The sequence below is a fragment of the Cricetulus griseus genome, chromosome 4 (assembly GCF_003668045.3).
Source record: "Cricetulus griseus strain 17A/GY chromosome 4, alternate assembly CriGri-PICRH-1.0, whole genome shotgun sequence".
NCBI lineage: Eukaryota > Metazoa > Chordata > Mammalia > Rodentia > Cricetidae > Cricetulus > Cricetulus griseus.
In genome coordinates this window covers 109,834,578-109,856,514 of record NC_048597.1, presented here as the reverse complement: position 1 = coordinate 109,856,514, position 21,937 = coordinate 109,834,578, and the positions used below count along the sequence as shown (strand labels likewise).

The 21,937-nt window shown below is 42.7% G+C and overlaps 1 protein-coding gene across 1 annotated transcript in view; it reads right to left on the bottom strand.

Moving 5' to 3' along the window:
• Caln1 (calneuron 1) overlaps positions 1 to 21,937 on the bottom strand; it is a 407,298-nt gene that overhangs the window by 301,229 nt on the left and 84,132 nt on the right. The window contains exon 2 of the mRNA XM_027416098.2: positions 21,653 to 21,777. Coding sequence (XP_027271899.1) covers positions 21,653 to 21,777 — 125 coding nt within the window. The remainder of the gene's footprint in view (positions 1 to 21,652; positions 21,778 to 21,937) is intronic.

The following is a 21,937-nucleotide window of genomic DNA, read 5'->3' as shown; positions in this document are numbered from 1 at the left end:
CCCTTGCTCTGCCTAAATAGTGTCAATTCTATTGTTGTATCATATATTTTTTAATCTAGAGTCCATAGATGAGCAAAAGCATGTGATTTGTCTTTCTGAGTCTGACTTATTTAACTTAACATGATAGCTGCCTGTTGCATCCATTATCTTACAAACGAATAACCATCTTACCATCATATATCACACCACAAGAGCCAAAGCCGGGCCAGATGTAGGAATTCTTCTGCATTCTTCATTATATTAAAAAGTGAGAAGAATTTTGTCAGCATCCAATACATATTTGATGAATGGATGTCCAAATGATTGGATGAATTATGCTGTGATAGTTAATACTGTCAACTTGACAGAATATAGTATCACCCAGGGGACAAGCCTATGGGTGTTGGCTCTGAGGGGTTATTTAGATTAAGTTAGCCCCTAGGAATGCCTCTAAGGTGTTATATTGATTGAGTTAATTGAGGTAGAAAGACCCACCTTAACTGTAAGTGGTACCATTCCATGAGCTGGTGTCCTGGACTGAATACAAAGGAGAAAGTGAACTGAGCACCAGCATCCATCTCTCTCTGCTTCCTGACTGTGGTGGTTGTCATGTGACCAGCTGCCTCACACTTCTGCCACCATGCCTTCACCACCATGATGGACTGTATGCTTAAAGAGAAAATCAAAATAAGCACTTTCCTTAAATTGCTTTTTTTTTAGGTGTTTTGTTGCAGCAACGAAGAAAGTCACTAATACAGATACCATTGTTTGTTTGTTTGTTTAATTTCCAAAACCCAACAAAGGGGCTGGAAACATGGCTTAGTGGTTAAGAAACTTGCTGCACAAGAATGAGTGGAGTTCTGATCCCTGAGCCCACAAGACAAGCAGAGCATGGTCATATGCACACTTGTAACTGCAGCACTGAATAGGGGAGAGAAAGGAGGATCGCTGGGCTCTGCCAGCTTCCAGCTAGCCCAAAACACAAGATCCAACTCAAAGAAACGAGGTCAAGAGTGATAGAAGAGGACACCCGGTACCTTCTCTGGCCTCTGCACACGCACACACACACACACACACACACACACACACACACACACACACACACACACACACACACACACGAAGTAAACATTATTGACTTGTTTTTACAAGTTGAAAAATACATTCAGAGAAGGCTCCTGATGCCCAGGAGGAATGGGAACCACAATTCCTTTATTCTGAGACCATCTTCCCATCCCTCCTGCTCTTCCTTATACTACCTTCTTGGTGGGCTCTTGGGCAGGATCTCCATCAAATGGTCACTCTGACTTTTATATGGTAGTCAGTGTGCTCAGATATTTCAGGGATGTAATGAAAACCTGTAGAGTGAATACAACATTTTCATCTGTACCAAAATTCAATTCAGGATCTGAGGAAGCGTGCAGGTGCAAATCAAGCATGAGGAACTGGGTTTGATTCCTACCCAGTGCTGACGATGCAGAGACAGGTCACTGGAGTTCTCTGGCCAGCCAGCCTACTTGGTGAGCTCCAGGCCTGTGAGAAATCCATCACAAAGGAGGAGGATGGTATTTCTGAGGATAAAACTAAAGGCTGTGTATGTATGTACCACAGTTGGCAACAGTCCCCATTGTATTAGGGGATATTCTCTGTTCCAGATCTTCTTTGTAGTTCTGACTACTATGTAACACTGCCCAGCAGAAATTTAGATTTACAACTACCCAGAACACTCAGGTGCCCCCTCAGCCTCCTTGGTGGCATGCTATCTTCCTTACCCTATATGCCTGCGTGTTCCAGAATCTTAGTATGACATTTTTCTTGCTGAGTTTTTTCCTGGCAATGGGCAACTTTACAGATGCCTCCTCTATACTCTGCAAATGTTCTGAATGTGTGTGTGTGTGTGTGTGTGTGTGTGTGTGTGTGTGTGTGTGTGTGTGTGTGTGTGTGTTTGCTTAGAATTTGGATCAAATTGGGGAAGGATGCAGAGCACAGGATGTTGAGCAAGCCATGTACTTGATTTGTCTCTGACTGGTAATTTGTTAAGGCCACGAAGGAATGACGTGATATATGCATTCTTACCCTAGATCTATCAGCCACTGTCCCCACATATCAGCCTCCCAAGTGACTGTGACTGTCTCCAGCACATGCACTGAGTCACCAACTCAATGAAGACAAATGTGTTTTCCTGTGAGAAGGCAATGCTTTTGTGCCCCCAAACACATTATAATCAAAAGCCATTATCAAAGGCTCAGAAGGAAGCACTTCTCTGAGACAGGTTTGGAGCTGAATAGACAGGTAGTCTGTTTATGGGCTCAGAGCAGTGGTCTGTGTTTCACATAAACCTGGGGCCATTAGCACTTGCCCTGATGTCTTACCTCCTTAAATAAATGTTCTTTAAAGACAAATGGACTAGAGAGATGGGGAAATCTCAAGATTGTACCATTTGTTGGGACATCATTAGTGTCATAAGTGATAGCAGGTTTTATCACCTCTATACTTCAAAAAAGACAGACATTCCTGCCAGATATGGTATCTCAGGCCTCCAATCCCAACACTCTGAAGGCTGAGGCAAAAAGATTACCATGAGTATGAGGCCAGCCTGGACTACATAGTAAGTTCTAGGACAGCCTGAGCTACAGAGAAAGTCTCCCTGCCAAAAGAAAAAAAGAAAGAAAGTTGGGGGAAATTATATAAGCCTAGCCTATATAAGTTCTATAAGTACCCTTCTTTCTAGAACTTTCCAAACCAGAATGTTCCTGAGATTAAAAGAGATGGAAGGGACTGGAGAGATGGCTCAGCAGTTAAGAGCACTTGCTACTCTTGCAGAGGACCAGGGTTTTGCACCCAGCATCACAGGGTTGCACTCAGCTCACAATCATCTGTAACTCTAGCTCCAGAAGATCCAAGACCACCTTCTAGGCTCCATGGGCACTGCACACCCTGTCCACAAAGATGAACTCAGAGACACATACACACATGCACACACATATACATACACACACACATCCACACATAAAATATATTTTGAAAGAAAGGGAAGTAATGAGGAAATAGAAACTAACTCTATGACATAACAATGATAACAACCTCCAAAGGCTTGCCCCTTGTGACTATTTCTGCAAATGAGGCCCTATCTCCTGAAAGTTCTATCCCCCACCCTCTGAACAGCACCACCAGCTAAAGGCCAAGTGTTCAAACACATAAGCCTATGGGGACATCCTGCATCCAAGTACTAACAAACCAGTATTAATCTTTTATTTAAATCGCTTTAAGGATATAACAAGGGGAGACTGCTCTGTGGGTGGAGTGTTTACTGTACAAATTCAAAAACTGAAGTTTGGATTCCTCAAACCCACATAAATGACAGATGGGCAGGGTGGCCCCTTGTGATTTTAACACTGAGAAGTCAGAGACAAGGTACCCCTAAAGAAAAGTAGCTAGCTAGACTAGCCCATATCAGTGAGCTCTGAGTTGAATTGAGAGATTTTTGCCTTAATGGATAAGATGGGAAAAAATTAAGAGAGATTTCTGACTACTGACATCAATAGTGGATATGTACTACACACACGCACACACACACACACACACACACACACACACACACACACACACACACCTACATGAGTCTTAGTTATTCTCCTATTGCTTTGATAAGACACTATGACCAAGGCAACTTATAAAAGAAAGTATTTATTTGGGGCTTACAATTTCAGAGGGTTAAAGTCCATAACCTTCATGGCAGGGAGCATGGCACCAGGCATGGTGCTGGAGCAATAGCTGTGAGCAAACATCTTGAGACACAGCCACAAGGGCAGAGAGAGATAACTGGGAATAGCACTAGCTTTTGAAATCTCAAAGCCTACCCCTAGTAACACATCTCTTCCAATAAGGCCTCACCTCTTAATCCTTCCCAAACAGTTCCATCTAATAGGGACAAAATATTCAAACATCTTAGCCTAGAGAGACATTCTCATTCAAACTGCCATAAGTAAAATAAATAAATAAATAAATAAATAAATAAATAAATAAATGTATAGCTCTTCTCAAGAAAATGCAAAGTATTCCAAGTTCCATGGGATACAAAGACCCAAGGTTCGTGCCTTATCCATTGTCCAAACTTACTCAGTGAAATTCAAATTTTAAACATTATCTCTCCTAGTTTACATATTCATCCCACCCATCTCAAAAGATAAGCCTGAGGAGTCTAAAAGAGAATTAACATAAAATTGTGATCAAACATACACCTCAAACTGACTTTTTTAAAAGCCCCAATGTTGTAGCTGAAACATTGCACACCACACAGGTACAGGAAAAGCTGTGTTCTCAACTCCATGGCTCCCCTTCCCTGCACTGTTCCTCCAACCTGGACACCAGATGATATCAAGACATAGCTTTTCTAACAGCCTAGAAATTACACAGGGGCACTGGGTCAAGAATTTCACAGTGTCTCCTGCCTGCCATGCTCCAAAGCTCAGCCATGTTAACTGGCCCTTCCAGATGATTGAGGTTTGAGCTTAATTCACTGGGAATGAAAAGAACAGCACAAGCTACCCTGGCTAATACCAGCCTTGGGAACACACTTACAGCTGGGATAGTGACTGGTGTCCAGGGCTATTCTCCATCCTGGGACAATTAATTTTAGTAGTTTCATAAGGAAAAACAAAACAACCAATTTCTTCATGATACCAATAATACTGGTATCTAGCTGGGTATGGTTGGTGGTAAACATCTGTCATCCCAGATGCAGGGAAGGATGAGACAGGAGGATCACGGATTTGAGGTCTTCCTTCTGCTACTGAGTGAGCTCTAGGCTTGCTTGAGAAACTTATAGGGACCCTTTTCAAAATTAAATAGATATATGATAGGAAGATAGATAGATGATAGATAGATAGATAGATAGATAGATAGATAGATAGATAGATAGATAGGAGCTAGATGGATGGATAGATAGATGTAAAGATAGGATAGGTGATTGATACATACAGGCATATATACATAGATAGATGATAAATAGATGACTGAGTGAAAGATATATGTACAGATAGATAGTTGATAGCTATGTACATATGTACATATGCACATAGATATAGATGGATTAGCTAAACAGACAGACAGAGACAAATAGATAGATCAGTGGTACAATGTTTATCTAGCATATGCCCTGGTTTTCATTCACAAAATTTCAACAACAAAAATGTCTGATATTGATGTTTAGGGTTGGGGGAAGATCATGAAAACTAAATGGCCTTGGATATTAGCCAGAAGTTAGGGGAAGGCTGATCAAATATTGCCTTTCTTTCATTTGTTCTAGAGTTGCTCTGCTTACAGAGATCAAACAGAAACTGAGTAGGCTTCTTATCTATTTCATTCTTGGGAATGAAATGCTTTGTCTGTGCTAAGCTCACCTTACCCTGGGCATTCAATGCTGCCATCTGGTCTCTGCCACTCTGGGCTCAATTAAACATGTAACACTTAATCTGTTCAACTGAACAGCAGTATCTCCCATCCCAAGGTCTGGCACAAGAAGAGATAAAAAAGCTCTTCAAGGGTGCTGGTGTCCCTCTTATTTTCCATCTCATAGCATTAGTGAAGAGCATGCCTTCTGGGTCATCCCATTGTGGGGGATTAGATCTCAAATGGTGAATCCACTCAAGCATTACAATTTCCCTGAGTCTCAAAATCCCTCCATCAACACTAAGCCAAGGAATATCAGGTCATGCCAGCTCCTTCTCAGTTGGCTATCCTTTGACAAATACTCCAACAGACCAATCAAAATAATTCTTGGGACATTTTTAGCTGTGTATGTTTTAATATTAAACCCAGAATGTCTTCTCCATAGATATTATAGATAAATTCAATCTGAATTTATGTTTTTTCTACCATTATCCCAGACCCTTAAAATCCATCCCTATACATATTCCCCAAACATCTGCTTAAGTGAATTCAAAAATCAAACTATTTAGGGATGTAGCATAGTACCTTCTGGACCACATTTCCTACCCCACCTTTAGAAGCCTGCTTAGCCTTGAGTCTAGTTATAAGTCTAGAGCCAATGGTTGGTGGTCCCTGAATAGGAATCCACATTGTCATGTCTGACAGCTCCTTTGGGGAAAGTCATTGCCTGCTCTATTTGTGAGAAATAATTGATTCACTCAGGCAAGGGTAGTGTGGTAGCTTGACTGTAATTGGCCCCCATAAGCTCATAGGAAGTGGAATTATTAGGAGGTGTGCCTTTTTTTTAAGTAGATGTGGTCTTGTTGGAGGAGTTGTGTCAGTGTGGAGGTGGGCTTTGAGGTGTCCTATGCTCAAGATATTCAGCTTACTTCCTGTTGCTAGCAGATTAATATGTGGGACTCTCAGCTCCTTCTCCAGCACCATGTCTGCCTGCACACTGCCATGTCCCACCATGAGGATAGTGGATTAAGCCCCCCCCCATGAAATGTTTTCCTTTATAAGAGTTGTCATGGTCATGGTGTCCTCTGCATAGCAATTGAGACTCTAACCAAGAAAGGTGGTAAGGGCAACACTGCAGGAGAGTAGGCATGACCATATATCCTGTGCCAAGGGAGGGGGGGGTGATGACAGACTATTTCCTTACGGAAAAATAAGCCCATCAGAATCTAAGAATTCAGGCCCTCAACTTCCCACACATCACCACCTGTTTTAGTTAGGGTTTCTATTGCTGCAACAAAACCACCCTGACCAAAAGCAATTGGGAAGGAAAGGGTTTATTTCATCTTGCAACTTTCAGGTCACACTCCATCACTAAGGGAAATGAAGGTAGGAACTCCAGGTAAGAACCTGTAGGCAGGAACAGAAGCAGAGGCAATGGAGGAGCACTGCTTATTGGCTTGCTAGCTGAAGAATGCTCTCGGGATGGACTGACCCTAACGATGGAATCAGGCTTGGTTTGACAAGAGAAATAGCATTGAATCCTTGCAAACGAGATCTTCCAAGGCCTTAGTTGAGAATGTGTCTATCCCACAAAATTAGTTCCACATGTTACAGAAGAGGAGGCAAAAGGGAGATAGAGAGACTAGGTGAAGGTTAGTTTTAATGTCAATTTGCTACAGATGGAATCACCTGAGACTCCACTAAAGAATTGTCCTAATTGTTTAATTGAAGTGGGAAGACCCACCCCACATGTGTCTCACCTTCTGGCAGCAAATCAGATAAAAAGGTTACAGCAGAAGGAAGGTTATTCGCCTCTTGTCTTCCTTCTCATGACCATACTGATTTACCCTGTTGCTGCTCTTGATTCCAATGCTGACACCAAAACCATTGTATCCAGGCTCCCGTCACTGACCAGCAAGCTCCCCAGGAACCTTCTAGGTTTTAGGCACCAGCTTGGGATCGCTGAGGACTGTGGACTGAGCAACTGCCAGGTTCTGAGTATCTGCAGGGACAGACACCCACTGAAGGGCTATTCTGACTGCTGAGGCACCAAGCCTCAAGGAATGAGCAACTCCCAGGTTCTCAGCCTCTCGGGGTGAGACAATTATTGTTACTATTTTAGTATAAGCTGATTTAGTAATAAAAAGGTATTATTTTTAATTGGTCCTGTTCCTCTAGAAAACCCTGACTCATATTAATCATGTTCCTGGAGTGATTCTGAAGACACAGAATGGATGAATTTCTCTAATGGACTTGATGATATTAGAAAGATGTCTGGGCTCCCAAAGAAAGAGTCCTCTACCCCAACTGAAGTGTCTTGACAAGACCGAACTCTACTCTTGATCAAAAGGGTGTGATACAAAGTCAGAAGACCAGGTTCACAAGAATCCAAAGGAGTATGAGACTCAGAACAAAAGCGAGAGGAAACAGAGGAGGAGGAGGAGCAGGAGGAGAAGGAAGAAGAAACAAGACTATTGTGGGGGTAGGAGGTAGGGGGTAGGCATGCACAACCACGTGAAGCACTGGGAATGGAAACCTTGTATATGAGGTAGACACACTAATGCTGAACCACACCCTAGTCCCTTACTGGGGGATTCTAGGCAGACACTCTACTACTGACCTACACCCCCAACCCTTCACAGGGAGGATTATAGCCATGTGTCCCCAGCCCTACTGTTGCTACTCATTGGATATTTGCTACATGCCAAATTCATATTAGTTACTCATTTGACTGTGCTAAGAAATCTATGCTATGATCCACATAGTATAAACCAAACTCCATTAGCACTGGATGTCATCAAAGGTCACCAAGCCTGTAAGCTCAGTGTATCACCTTCCTGCATCAGTACAGTACAACCTCATTAGAGAATGTATCATCAGGAGCACCTAACTCCCTTTGCACAAACTTCTCAGAGGACCCGCTATTCATTTGTCCAACATGCATTGGGTTGGTTTGTTTGTTTAGATTTTTTTTTTTTGAGTTTTGGACATAATATCTCACAATGAAACCCAGATCTTGAACTTATCAACCTCAGCCACCGGAGTACTTAAATTACAGGCCTGACTTTGAAATAACCATCTTGGTAGGAAAAAAATGTATATTGTCAATGGCTGCATCCCAACCCATCACCTGCTTTTAAATGACTTGAGGTGGTATTGGAAATAGTGCAGATGGGTGAGCCAGCCCTCCTAAAACATGTTGCTAATATTATATCCTTGATTGGTCCCAAAACAGTTGGACCTAGCGATAGCCAATTAGTATGAGGAGAAATAACTCAGTACCAACAAAGCCAACATCAAAATGATGGGTTTTGGCAAACTCCCTTCCGCATCCAGATGAATAATGTTGGACAATTCTACTCAGCAGGTTAACTCGTGTAGTTAGACAGAGCACTTAATGACCTCAGTAGATCTTTCCCTAGGAAGTCTAAAAGTAATTTTACGAGAAACAATTGGTAAGTCCAATTTTTAGGTGTGTGCATGCATATGTGCGTACGTGTGTGTGTGTGTGTGTGTGTGTGTGTGTGTGTGTGTGTGTGTGTGTGTGTGTGTGTACAGATGCCTACAGAGGACAACCAAGGGTATCAAATATCCTAGAGATAGACAGTTGTGAGCTGCCTGATGTGGGTGCTGGAAACTGAACTCAATGGCTCAGCCATCTCTCCATCCCAGTTGATAATGTTCTCTCCAACGATGTCAGGTTAATGTTTTAATATTCATATTAAGCTGACATCATTTTATTATGTCCCCCAGTTTCTCAAGTGCTGAAGGTTTGATCCTCAGCTTGGGGCTGAGGAAGGTGGTGAAAACCTATAAGACGTGGGGGGCCTATTGGGAGGTTTTCGCTTATTGGGAGTGTGCCCTGGAAGGAATTTTGGGACATTGATCCCTTTCATCTCTCTCCATTTTGCTTCAAAACCACTATGAGCTGATCAGCTAATCCCAATGCACACTCTCTTGCCAGAGTCCAAGGCAATGAAACCAATCACACCTGAAATCATGAACCAAAATAAACCTTTTTATTTAAAAAAGAGAGGGTATTTATTTTTATGTAACACAAATGTGTACTTTGCACCGAGCGTGGTGACACACACCTTTAATCCCAGCACTTGGGAGGCAGAGGCAGGAGGATCTCTGTGAATTTGAGACCAGCCTGGTTTACAGAGCTAGTTCTAGGACAGTCAGGGCTGTTACACAGAGAAACCCTGTCTTGAAAAAAAAAAAAGTGACAAGATTGTGTACTTTGCTTACATGTATGTGTACCATGAGCATGAAGTATCCTCTGAGGCCAGAAGAGGGCATCAGGTACTTTGGAACTGGAGTTTAAACAGTTGTTTGCTACAGTGTATGTGCTGGGAACTGAACCTCTGTCCTCTTAACTAATGAGCCATCACTCCGGCAACATCCTTTCTTCTTAAGTTGATTGTCTCAAATATTTTGTTACAGTCATAACAAAATGAAAAGGCTAACATACCAAGATGCCTGCCCTGCTGGCAATCTACAGTAGGGATGCAGAAATAAGAGCCAGAGAAACAGATGATGCTAATAATGAACTTGACGAGAAGGCTTTCTAAATTGCAATTCACCCTTATTCCTCTGCATCTAGAGATATAAAATGAATGCCTCTTCTCCGAATGAGAGTCACCTCCAGCAAACCATCATTGAATGGAAGCACATTTTAAAATACACCCAGGAAGTGTTGGCTGAGGCAATGGCTCAGTTGTTAAGTACTTACCATATAAGCATGAGGACCTGAATCCACATCTCTACCACCCACATATAAAGCCAGGTGTAGTAGCACATGACTGCAATGCCCACACGGGGAAGGTACAGACAGGCAGGTCCCTTAGGCTCAGTGCCACCAGTCTAACCAAACTGCTGGGCCCCAAGATGAGAGAGATGGACTATCTCAAAAATAAAGTGGATAGAGCAGACAGTTTAGAAACATTGTCCCTCTGGATATAATATGGCTGTTGCATTCATGAACTCCTAGCAGCTATGATTGCCTGGACCAGATAAGCCAGTGAACATTCCAGCATGGTTGGAGGAGAGCAAATGAACTCTCACTCCAGCTAAAGAGCTACTGGCAACTAACAGCTTCTAGGGGAGGGAAAGTCAGTTTTTTCCATGGTTTGTGTGAATAATCCTGCACCATATATAAGGACAGATTCAGTGGGGAAAGGAAGAGGAGGAGGAAAAACAAGAGGAGGAGAAGGGAAGCAGGAGGGGAGGAGAAGAAGAGGAAGAAGAGAAGTAGTAGTAGTAGCTTAGAGGGGTACTTGTTGTGCTAGTCCAGGAGGATAAATATGATTAAAATACTTTGTATTCATCTAGGAAATGCTCCAAGAATTAAATAAATAACAATAAGATAAAGAACAATCGAAGAAGACACCTGACATCAACCTTTGACCTCTACACACACACACACACACACACACACACACACACACACACACACACACACACACACACACTCCTCAAAACTTAAGAGTGAGAAAAAAGAAAGTATCATTGATACATTTCAGGTGATGATACAAAAACACCCTTGGACTTGTCATTTTGACTGTAGAACAAAAGAGTTCTATGTAAAACCCAGATGAGAAAACTGGGTTGAAGAAAGCTTTAAGGCCATTTTGAATGAAGGGAATTCATATTAACCTTTTTATCTCCACCCGCTGGAAGCTTGAGGTTCAAGTTAGGGCTCTTTCACAATAAACTTATCTTTATAGATTAATTTTTATTATTTTTACTTATATGTGTATACATGTACATATATATGCACACCACACACACACACACACACACACACACACACACACACACACACACATACATGTGTACCTGAAAAGACCAGAAGAAGGTGGTATTGGGTCCTCTGGGGCTGAGGTTGCAGACAGTTGTGAGCCACCTGACATGGGATGGGTTCTAGGAACAGAACATATTTGCAAAAGCAGCAAGCATTCTTAACCTCTGAGCCATCTCTCCAGCCCCCACGGTAAACTTACTAAGTTTAGGATAATGTCACATTTTTTTCCTCTTCCTTGCCTCTATGTGAAATTTTGTTTCTATTTCTATTCTGACAGCTTTTGTGGTTCATGATTTTCCTCTTTTATCATAAGATGTCTCAATCACTTTTTTGGAAGCATGTTGAATACCAATGACAAACGAAGAAAGTCAGAGTGTGTGGGAGAATACTCAAATCTTTTTCCTGGCCACAGCTATCAGACACTTTCTCAAGCAAGATGCAGGAAACAACTACGAGTCGTCGGCAGATGTTTCCCAAGAGTTAGCCCTAGAAGCAGGCACCTCACAGACAGCGCTTGTTTTAGTTCAGGCTTCTATTGCTGTGATGAAACACCATGACCAAAAGCAAGTTGGAGAGGAAAGGGTCTATTTGGCTCACACTTCCGTATCACTGTCCATCACTGAAGGAAGTTAGGACATAAACTCAAACAGGGCATGAACGTGGAAGCAGAAGCTGATGCAGAGGCCATGGAAAGGTGCTTCTTACTAACTTGCTCCTCATGGCTTGCTCAGCCTACATTTTTATGAGCCCAGGACCACCTGTCCAGGGATTGGACCCTTTGTTCAGTCCACATTGGGCTGGACCCTTCCATATCAATCACTAATTAAGAAAATGCTCTACAAGCCTGCCTATAGCCTGATCTCACTGAGGCATTTTCTCCATTGGGATTTTTTCCTCTCCAGGGACTCTAGCTTGTGACAAGCTGACGCAAAACTACTCAGAACAGCCTTCTTCTCTTGTGATAATGAAACTCCACAACTCTCCATGAAAGACCTCTCTCAAGGCTGAGCAAATCAAGCTTCTGAGAGGAACACTCTGTTGTGAAAAGACATGACTGTGAAGCCAACTCCCAACTCAGGAGCAGATCTGCCTATCCAGCCATCCCACTCACCCTGGGAAGATGTGAATTATTGTGTGACTTTTATAGAGACACAGTGAGCTGTAACTGTCTCAAAAAATGTCATGTTCTCATCTTGTAACAAGGATATTTGCATCTACTTAAGTTCTTTCAACAGACCTCTCCCTTAGACCCTTAAGACCCTCTCTTTTGACTCTAAAGTTTAGAGGGAAGTGTCTCCAAAAGGAAACAAGCAGATGGTGTCTCTGGGCTCCTTAAGTCAACCATCACAAGTTGTTGAGGATATTTGTTGATCTTTCAGAGGACCCAGGTTCAGTTCCCAGAACATACATCATGGCTCACAATTGTTTTTACCTCTGGCTCCAGGGGATTTGATGCCTTCTTCTGACCTCTGCTGGTGCCAGTGTTCACATGATGCACATGCATGGAAAACACTCATATACATTACACATAAAACAAATAAATCTTTTAGGAGATGGAGGTGGGATCGCCAGGCAAAGTGGTAACAGGCCTGGTATCCTCCCCTACTAAAAAGGTTGAGTTAGGAAGACCATAAGTTCAAGGATTGCCTAGGCTACAGCATGAGTTCAAGCTCAAACCAAGAAACTTGGTGAGACCCCGTTTCAAAGTAATAAGCAAAAACAGGACTCAGTAATAGTGGGGGCTGGGGGTGTGACTCAGTGGTAGAGACCCTGCCTAGAATCCCCCAGAGAGGGGCTGGGGTGTTGATCAGTGATTCAGTGCTTGTACAGCATGCAGGAAGCCGTGGGTGTAATCCTTATTACAATAAAAAAAAAAAAGTTAGCAGGGAAGAGGAGAAAAAGGAAAGATAAAGTGGGAAATTGTCTTTATAAGAAAATAGGAGGCCAGTTGAGCAGGTAGAGAATACTGCCACAGCTCAGGGTGGAGGTGCCAGCCTCCTCCCTACCCATCCCCGTCCTTCACAGCCCACAGTGCTTGCTCTCTCTCCTGGTCAGGAGCATGCTGGGTTCATCTTGCGCTTTAAAAATACCTCTCCACCCACTGAAAGTTCCATTAATCAGCCAGTGTTCACCTGTGTGTCACCAGGATGGCAGTGATCTGTATGACAGCAACGTGACGGTTGCAAGGAAGACACAGAGGGCCTCATCTATCAGGGAGCAGGGTTCAAAGCCTAAATGTTTAAAGGGGAGGGGACTCTGAAACTGGGTGACACTTGAATCCCAATTCTAACAGGTGCTACTTAGATGACCTTAGACAAGGACAGTCATCCCACTTTTAGATTCTTCTCATTAAAACAACAACAACAACAACAACAAACTACAAAGAAAAACAGTACTTTCAAGACATCTGGACATGCAAGATGGCTTGGCAAGCAAAAGGCTCTTGCTACCTAGCCTCATGACCTGAGTTTGATCCCTGAGATCTACTTGGTAGAAAGAGAGAGTCCACTCCCACATTTATTCTCTGACATCCACACTTGCGCGTTGGCATGTTTGGGTGCAAACCCCCAAACACATAGAGAACACAATAAAATAAGTGTGAGTTTATTCCCACAGAGTAATTTGTGAGCCTGGGGGTGGAACCAAGAGTTTGGATCATGCTATGCAAGTGTGCTACTGCTGAGCAATCCCTGGGCTTCCTTTTATTATTATTATTTTTTTTTTATTTTGAAACAGTGTCTCATTGCCCAGGCTGACCTTGTAACCCAGGAAATCTGCCTGCCTCAGTCTCTTACTTGCTGTGATGACAGGCATGTGCCATTGCACCCACATTCAGTGTGTGTGTGTGTGTGTGTGTGTGTGTGTGTGTGTGTGTGTAAGAGAATAAAGATGAAAATAAATGCTTCAGAATCTTAAAAATGAGAGGAAAAGGGTTAGAGAGAGGGCTCAGTGGTTAAGAGCACATGATGCTCTTGCAGAGGACCCAATTTTGGTTCTCAGTATTCACACATCAGGCAGCTCACAACCACCTGTAATTCCAGCTACAGGAGATCTGATGCCCTCTTCTGGACTCCACGAGCACCTGCACTCATGTGTATGTATCCACACAGAGACACCAACACACTCATACAATTGAAAATAAATCTTTAAAAGTTAGGTGAAACAGCAGAAAAAACAATGGAATCTTGAAATTTGCAGGAAAATGGATGGAACTCGAAGAAACCATTCTGAGCAAGGTAACCCAATTACAAAAAGACAAACATGATATGTATTCACTCATATGTGGATTTTAGACATAGAGTAAGGGATTACCATCCTACAATCCACACTGCCAGAGATACTAGTAAACAAGGAAGACCCTAAAAGACACAAATTTTGTCCCCTGGAGAAGGGGAAAGGGTCACCATTCCCTGAGCAAATTGAGAACATGAGAAGAGGGGGGGGAGGGAGCTACGAAAGTGAGAAGGGAAGAAAAGGAAGGGTGCAGAGGTCATGAGGAAGCAGAAATTTTGAGTCGGGTGTAGATTAGAAGAAAGGATATATGACAGGTAGGATTTTAGTTGGGGGGTGGTAGAGGAGGAAGGGAGGGAGAAGGGAACTGGGATCGTCATGTAATTCAATCTTGTTTGTAATTCAAATATATAAAAAATAAAAAAACAAAAAAGTTAGGCAAAAGACACATACTGACTCATATATCTTCACTATATTTTTTAACCTCTGTAAATTTGAAAATGCAAATATTAAATTTTTATGTAGGTATTTATGTATATGAAAAGAAGAAGGGTTGGGAAGAAAGCTTATCCAGCATAGGGCTTGCCCTGCAAGCATGAGGGTCTGAGTTTGATCTCCAGAACCCATGTTTAAAAGCTACATGTGGAGGCATGTCCTAATAACCTTAGCACTTGGCAAGGCAGAGGAGGGAGGATCCCCGGGGCACATCAGTCAGCCAAATATTCTTGTTTTCTTTCTTTTGGTATGATAAACCACTCTAACCAAAAGCAATTTGGAGAGGAAATGGTTTATTTAGCTTATACAGTCCATCATCAAGAAAACTCAAGGCCAAACCTGGAGGCAGAAACTGTGGGGGAACACTGCTTACTGATTTGCTCCCCAAGTCTTGCTCAGCTACAACCCAGTCCCACCCCCCTGGGGACGGCTCCACCCACAGTGGACCCACAAGCCAATACAACCGAGACAATTCCTCAATTAAGGTTCCCTCTTCCCAGGTATGTCTAGATTTGTGTCAAGTTATCAAAAACTAACTATGATACCATCCTAACCTTTTTGGTGAGTCTGAGCTAGTAAAAGACCCTGATCTCAAAAATCAAGGTAGACATAGAATGCTGATCTCTGGCCTCCACATGCCCCTATGCACCCACAGAAACACACAGGCACATACAATGCCACACACATAAAGAAACATTTTGGACAGCCTGCCTGAATATGATAAAAATACAATACACATGTATGAAAACATTACATTGAAAACCATCAATTTGTACAATTAATTTACATTGATCTTTAAAGGAAATAATGAAAGTGCCATTTTGAGACATGTAAACACATCAGAAGGTCAGAAGGGATTTTTTTTTTTCTAATTGCAATACCAAAGATGTTAGAAAATCTCCACTCACTGTTGGAATGACCATGGTTCCCAGAGAAGAAAGAATTGGGTTTACCACCATTGTTTGCCCCATCAGGATATGGAGATCAGCTAATCAAGCAGCTGTGGTTTGGTTGACAGTAACCACCATCAGGAGCCACCAGCTTCCCAACCTACATCAGCAACTCACATAGGGAAAACAGGTCTGGGATTAACTGCAGCCGTGGGTTGCTGTGTTCTATACAGTGTTAATTCCAGGCAATAATAAAAGGAAACTAGACTGTTCCTGTGTTGAGTGAATAGCAGACAGATACTGGAGAGAGAAGGACAGGAGGGAAGGAGAAAAAAGGATACAGACAACCTAGTAAGGAGGGGCTATGGGGACCCCAGCCCCATCCAACAGACATGAGCAACTTCTAGAAAGAAATGTCATCATCATTATTGAGGACAATTAGCACATCATTTATGAAAATCTCCTTTGTCATGAATTATGTATGTAACATACATTTAAGAGGGAATGTCTTTCCCTGGTTTCCCACTTTACCACATGATCCTTCCCTGTCCCTTATGCTTCGCCACTCTGTGGCCATGCACTATGGGGCCCTCGCTAGAACCGAGTCATTTCTGGGGCCGTATACTTGAAAATTCAGAACTTTAAGGAAAAGGAACTCCATTACAGTACCAAAAACTAGACTCATCTAAATGACAATGAATGAGTAAGCGGGACCAAATGAGAGAGCAAGTGTCCCCATTAACCCAGGCTTCCAGTTTGGTGAGTAGTTTCCAACTCCAAATTGGCCAGTTTGGTACATTATTCTCTCCCAAACTCTTTACAGAGAAGAAAAAGAAACTTCCCATGAAGGAACTGTAGCTTGAGGTAACCTGTGTGTGTAGTCTGTGGTTCTTTTTATCCCCCACGTTCTACTCATAAACAGGACACTTTTGGCTAGAACATGGAAAGAAATACAGTCTATCATTGGTGACAGTCTTAAACCTGGTGGGGAAGCTGTCTCTGTGGCCACACACAACCAGGAGGGTGCAGCTGGTGTAGTGTAAGATGATGGAGAGGAAGGAAAGATCCCCAACCGCTATGGCTTTGGGTATAGAATGTAACCAAAAAAGGTTCATGTATTCAATGTGTGGTACTTAGCTGGTGGCATAAAATCCACACAGTAAGACTGTCCCAGAAATGACTCCACTCTTGGTACCAACTTCTGCTCCATATTTATTGCTGTGATAAAATACACTGACAAAAAAAAAGAACTTAGAGGAGAGAGGGGTTTATTTCACCTAAGAAGTCCAGGTTACAGTGTATCACTGTGGGTTACAGCAGGAGCTTCACATAGCTCTTCACATACTTCCACAGTTAAGAGCAGAGAGAAGCAAATGCATTCACACTCACTTGCCTGCTTATGCTTAGCTTACTTATACAGTTCAGCATCCCCTGCCTAGGAAATGGTGCCACCTACAGTGGGCTGGGTCTTCCCACATCAATTAACTTATTAAGGCAATCCCTAGTGACATGACCATAGGTCAACTCAATGAAGACAATCCCTCATGGGGGTCATCTTCCTGGGTAATTTTAGGCTGTGTGGGGCTGATGATTAAAACTAACCTAATGGGGAGGTTCTAGAAACTTCAGGAGGTAGGGCCTGGCTAACATAAGCAGGTCACTGGAGGCAGGTCCTTAGTGGTTAATCATCCCCAGTTCTCTTTTATTACACTCTCCAGCTTCCTGAACGCTGTGATGTTAACTACTCTGTTCTGTGGTACCTACCCTGACATGATGGTCTTTCATTTAAAACCATGAGCCCAAATGACTCTCTCCTCTTTCAAGTTGGTCTTTAAATGTACTGTGCTCACAGAAACAAAAAAAGTCATATACTAACCCAGCCAGATCATAGACAGTACTGTAACAACTATCAGTGTCCAGGGTACCAGGTCCATGTTCCATACTGCCTGTCTCCTAAGGATACATGAACGGCCCTAAGCAGGAGAACTTTCACACCAGGCAGCCCACAAAAGGAGTAATCACACAGCACCTCTGAAATTTGTCTTCCCCAAGATCCAATCTGCAGCTTGGTGAACCAACTCTTGCCAGCTGATGTTCAGACCCTGCCTGTCTACTCTAAACCCAGAGCACATCTTCACTGTCATGCCCAGAGCTCCCGGATGCTTGCAATAAAGCAGGGAGAGTCACAGCTCAGTGTTCACCTTGGCTAAATAAATAAATAAATAAATAAATAAATAAATAAATAAATAAATAAAAAGAATGAATCTTCCATCAGAAAAATAAATGGCCCTTCTGCAGCCAGAGAGTCTGGATTACCATCCTGAAGGACAAACACATCATCTTCACCAGTCAGCCTCAGGTCATAAAGCGCCAGTTTCTCTCAGCCAGGGACCCCCAACCTGCACTTGGAGGGTAGTTACAACTCCTGCCAGCGCCTGTATCCACTAAAAAGGTACACTCAGGTCCAGTTCAGGATGCCCAGGCCTGATGTAAACAGCAGTACACTTGTTTGTTTTATAGCATGCCCAAGAATTTGGAGGGCATCTCAGCAAGGAGACTATCTATGTAGGAGGCAGAAGGGGAGAAGGGCCCAAATCCAGCCAGCAGTCTTCAGAACCATAAAGAGTTGCTGCAGCAGAACCCAGATTAACTGCAAGAAAGTTTCTGCTTGCTCCAAATCCCCTAGAAGTAATCTCCTAATTATTAAGGGAATAGTTATGAAGAAGAAAGGGGAACCAGATCCCTGGAACTGGGGGCACGGGCTGTGAGTTGCCCAGTGTTGGTGCTTACAAAGTTGAAGCCATAGATGACTTCCAAAGTTCACCAGAGTAACAATCACAAACGCTTCAAAGGTCAACCAGCTGGGGATATAGCTCTGTCATTGAAGTGCTTGTCTTAGAAGCATGACAATATGATATGATCCTCAGAATCAGGTAAAAGATGAAAGAAAGAAAGAAAGAAAGAAAGAAAGAAAGAAAGAAAGAAAGAAAGAAAGAAAGAAAGAAAGAAAGAAAGAGAGGGGAAGGAAGGAAGGAAAGAAGGAAGGAAGGAAGGAAGGAAGGAAGGAAGGAAGGAGGGAAAAAAGGAAAAAAGGAAAAAAGGAATGAAGGGGAATAAAGAGACAGTGGTGGTGGCGTGTACTGGGGAAAGAGGCAGAGACAGGAGGACCCTGGCACTCGCTGGCGGCACAGCCAGCCTACTTGATGAGAGACCCTGTCTCAAGTAAACAAGGTGACTATATCCTGAGCAGCAGCACTTAAGGTTGTCTTCTGACTTCTGCAGAAACACCCCCAAAATGCACACATACACACACACAGAGGCACAGACACACACACAGGGGAGAACATAAATCTTTAAAGATAAAATGAACTGCCACATGTATATACTCACAGGTATTAGACAGCAAGGCAGCAGCAGCTTCTATGAACCTTCTTAACCAAATGTGGTAAAACTATCAACACTCTCCATTCTCTGTGCAAAGCCTTCAGATAAATTGCTGAGCATGCACCTCTAGTTAAGTGGATTTTTCATCAAACCAATACATCTGCTTCTGCTTCCATCAATTATCCAGGAATTAGTTGTGTTTGTATACTTGCAATAATTACAGTTAATTAAATACAGCAGAAACCAATGAGATGGTGAACATGAACAGAGATGAACAGAGTGTTGGATCTACAAAAATCTAGTCAAATAATTAGATCCAAAGGTAGTTAAAAAACAAAAGCTTCTTAAGTATCAGTGAATTAACTGTAAAAAGGGGGACAGGGTGGTGGAATAATACACTTCTAATGAGTCATATACTCAGGCTCCTTTACAACTATTTTAATTTCATAAAACAAAATTAAAATTTTAATGTAACAAAAGAGAAGGGGAGAAAAAAATTAAAGAATGAACTATTGGGGATCATTTTAGAATCAAATCATCACAGGGTCCTACAAAAATAAAGGCAAAAATCTCCCTCAGATCCATGCATCATACCGTTGCAGTCATAAACTTCCAAGAATGGAACAAAGCTCAGGCTTCTCTTTATCTTCAAACACACCTCCTACCTTCTTAATGTTGTATTTCCCCAAAATTCCTACAAGGAAACCAAATTACCTGCATAATGAGGTGGAGTCTTTGAGTGAGGTTATCAAAAGTACAAAACCCATAACCCTAACCCAAAAGGACTAAGACACCATCCAAGCATGGAGTCATCCTTTTGTGGTTACAAACCTGGGCTTGCACTGGAAACTACAGAGTTCTCTGCCTGCTTCTGTGTAGGGCATCTCTACACATCCTTTCACCAACAGAAGGTGAAAACATCTCAGGGTTAAGACTCACCTCTTAAGCCAACAGCCTCTCTTCAGAGATCATATGGAAAACAGGTGCTGTTTGGGGTGGGGGTAGGAGCAGGTGGGGTGTGAGTGTGCTGCTGTGGATGTGTGAGTGTGTGTTTCTTCTTCCTCCTTCTCCCCTCTCCTTTGTCTGTTTATCTCTGCAACATTGAGACTCAAGCCCAGAGCCTTCTCCACAATACACAATGCTACCATGAGCTACATCCTTACAATGCCCACTTCCCCCCACCCACGTTTCTAGCATCACCGTGGATACAGCCCACAAGTCCCTGCTACTTCATTGGTCATCTGTGTGAAAACCAAGCATTGCAATAAACATGCAAACCAGATGGGTAATAGGAAAATCTAGCCATGGCCTGTCATCTTTACAACCCTCACCTCCTGCCCATACTCAAGCAACTGTGGCTCTGCTGGCCCAAGAAAGTGCTAGTGAGAAATTCAGCTCACTAAGAGACACATATAAAATGCCATGAATCTGAACCTGACACTTAGAAGCAAAGATGTGGTCCATCTGGAGTAGTTGCAACTTCTCTATAGTCAAAGCAAAATTCATGTTTGTTTAGTAGGATGGTATTACTAGAACAGAGCATTAAGAAGCCACTGGGAAACTGATTCTGGTTTGGTCTCAGCAGGCATCATTAAATGAATCAACCTCACTCTCTAGTTTAGAATAAAGTCCTTACTCCCTTTGTTTTTCAGTTTCGTTGTTGTTTTAAATAAGACTGTGGGCTTATCCAGAACACAATGGGACACCATCCTAGGATGAATTTGGGCACTATTTTGCCAGTGTTAATTTCCATCCTAAACCCTTGTCCTGGGCACTCAGAGATGTGCTGTGTTACACAAGAACAGAGGCAATTAAGATAATTGCTGCCTGCTCCCACCTAGATGAAGCTCCCAGATGATTCTTATTTGGGCAGTGTTCAAAGTACCATGGCCCCAAGTCAAGAGACAGCAATAAACAGGGCTTAAGCTTCCCCTGCAGATGGACTCCACTATAAATGATAATAAAGACAACAAGGTAATTCTGGTTATCAAGACTGTGCCAACTACATACACAATATGTCTTTTGTTTGGTTCCTTGGAGACAGTATCTCATTATATAGGCTACACTGACCTTGACCTCCACTATGTAGTCCTGGCTAATCAACTCTCCATCCCCCTGCCTCAGTTGAGTGCTGGCAGGCATATGCCATCACAAGAGGATTCCAACAATAGGTTTTAAGAAAAAATTAATCTGTCCCCCCAATCAGTAGCCCAAGGTAACCACATTCATTATAGATTTTTTCAGGCCACCAGGTCCACCCCGCACAAAGAAGTCATTTAGAGAAAAGTTTGTCTCTGAACTTTTTCCCATCACTCCACACTTAGCTCCAACTGCCAATGCCAAGCCCTCTTAGCGTTCTAATGTGCAAAATGTTTTCCCAGCAGTCCGAGGACTTTCCCAACATCCTATACAGCTTCCAATTTATCCAAAATGGCTTTGGGGAGGGGGGGAAAGTTCCCAGTAGGCAGCTCCTTACCATCCAGTTCTTCCACAGAGATATTAGCCAACTGTTCGCTGTCACTGCCTGCAGACAGAGATCGGTTGAGGTAATTCCCCTTGTACAACAAGCCAGCGGTTACATGGTGGAACGGCATCTTTTCCCTGTTCCGAAGAGAATAGGAGAGAAGGAAACACATCACCATTCATTCATTCCCTTAGAGGACTGTCTCTGTTTTGTAGATGGCAAAATTACATAGCCAGGGCAGGTGTGATGGCTCAGTGGGTACAGGTACTTGCTTCCAGGCCTGACAACCTGAGTGTG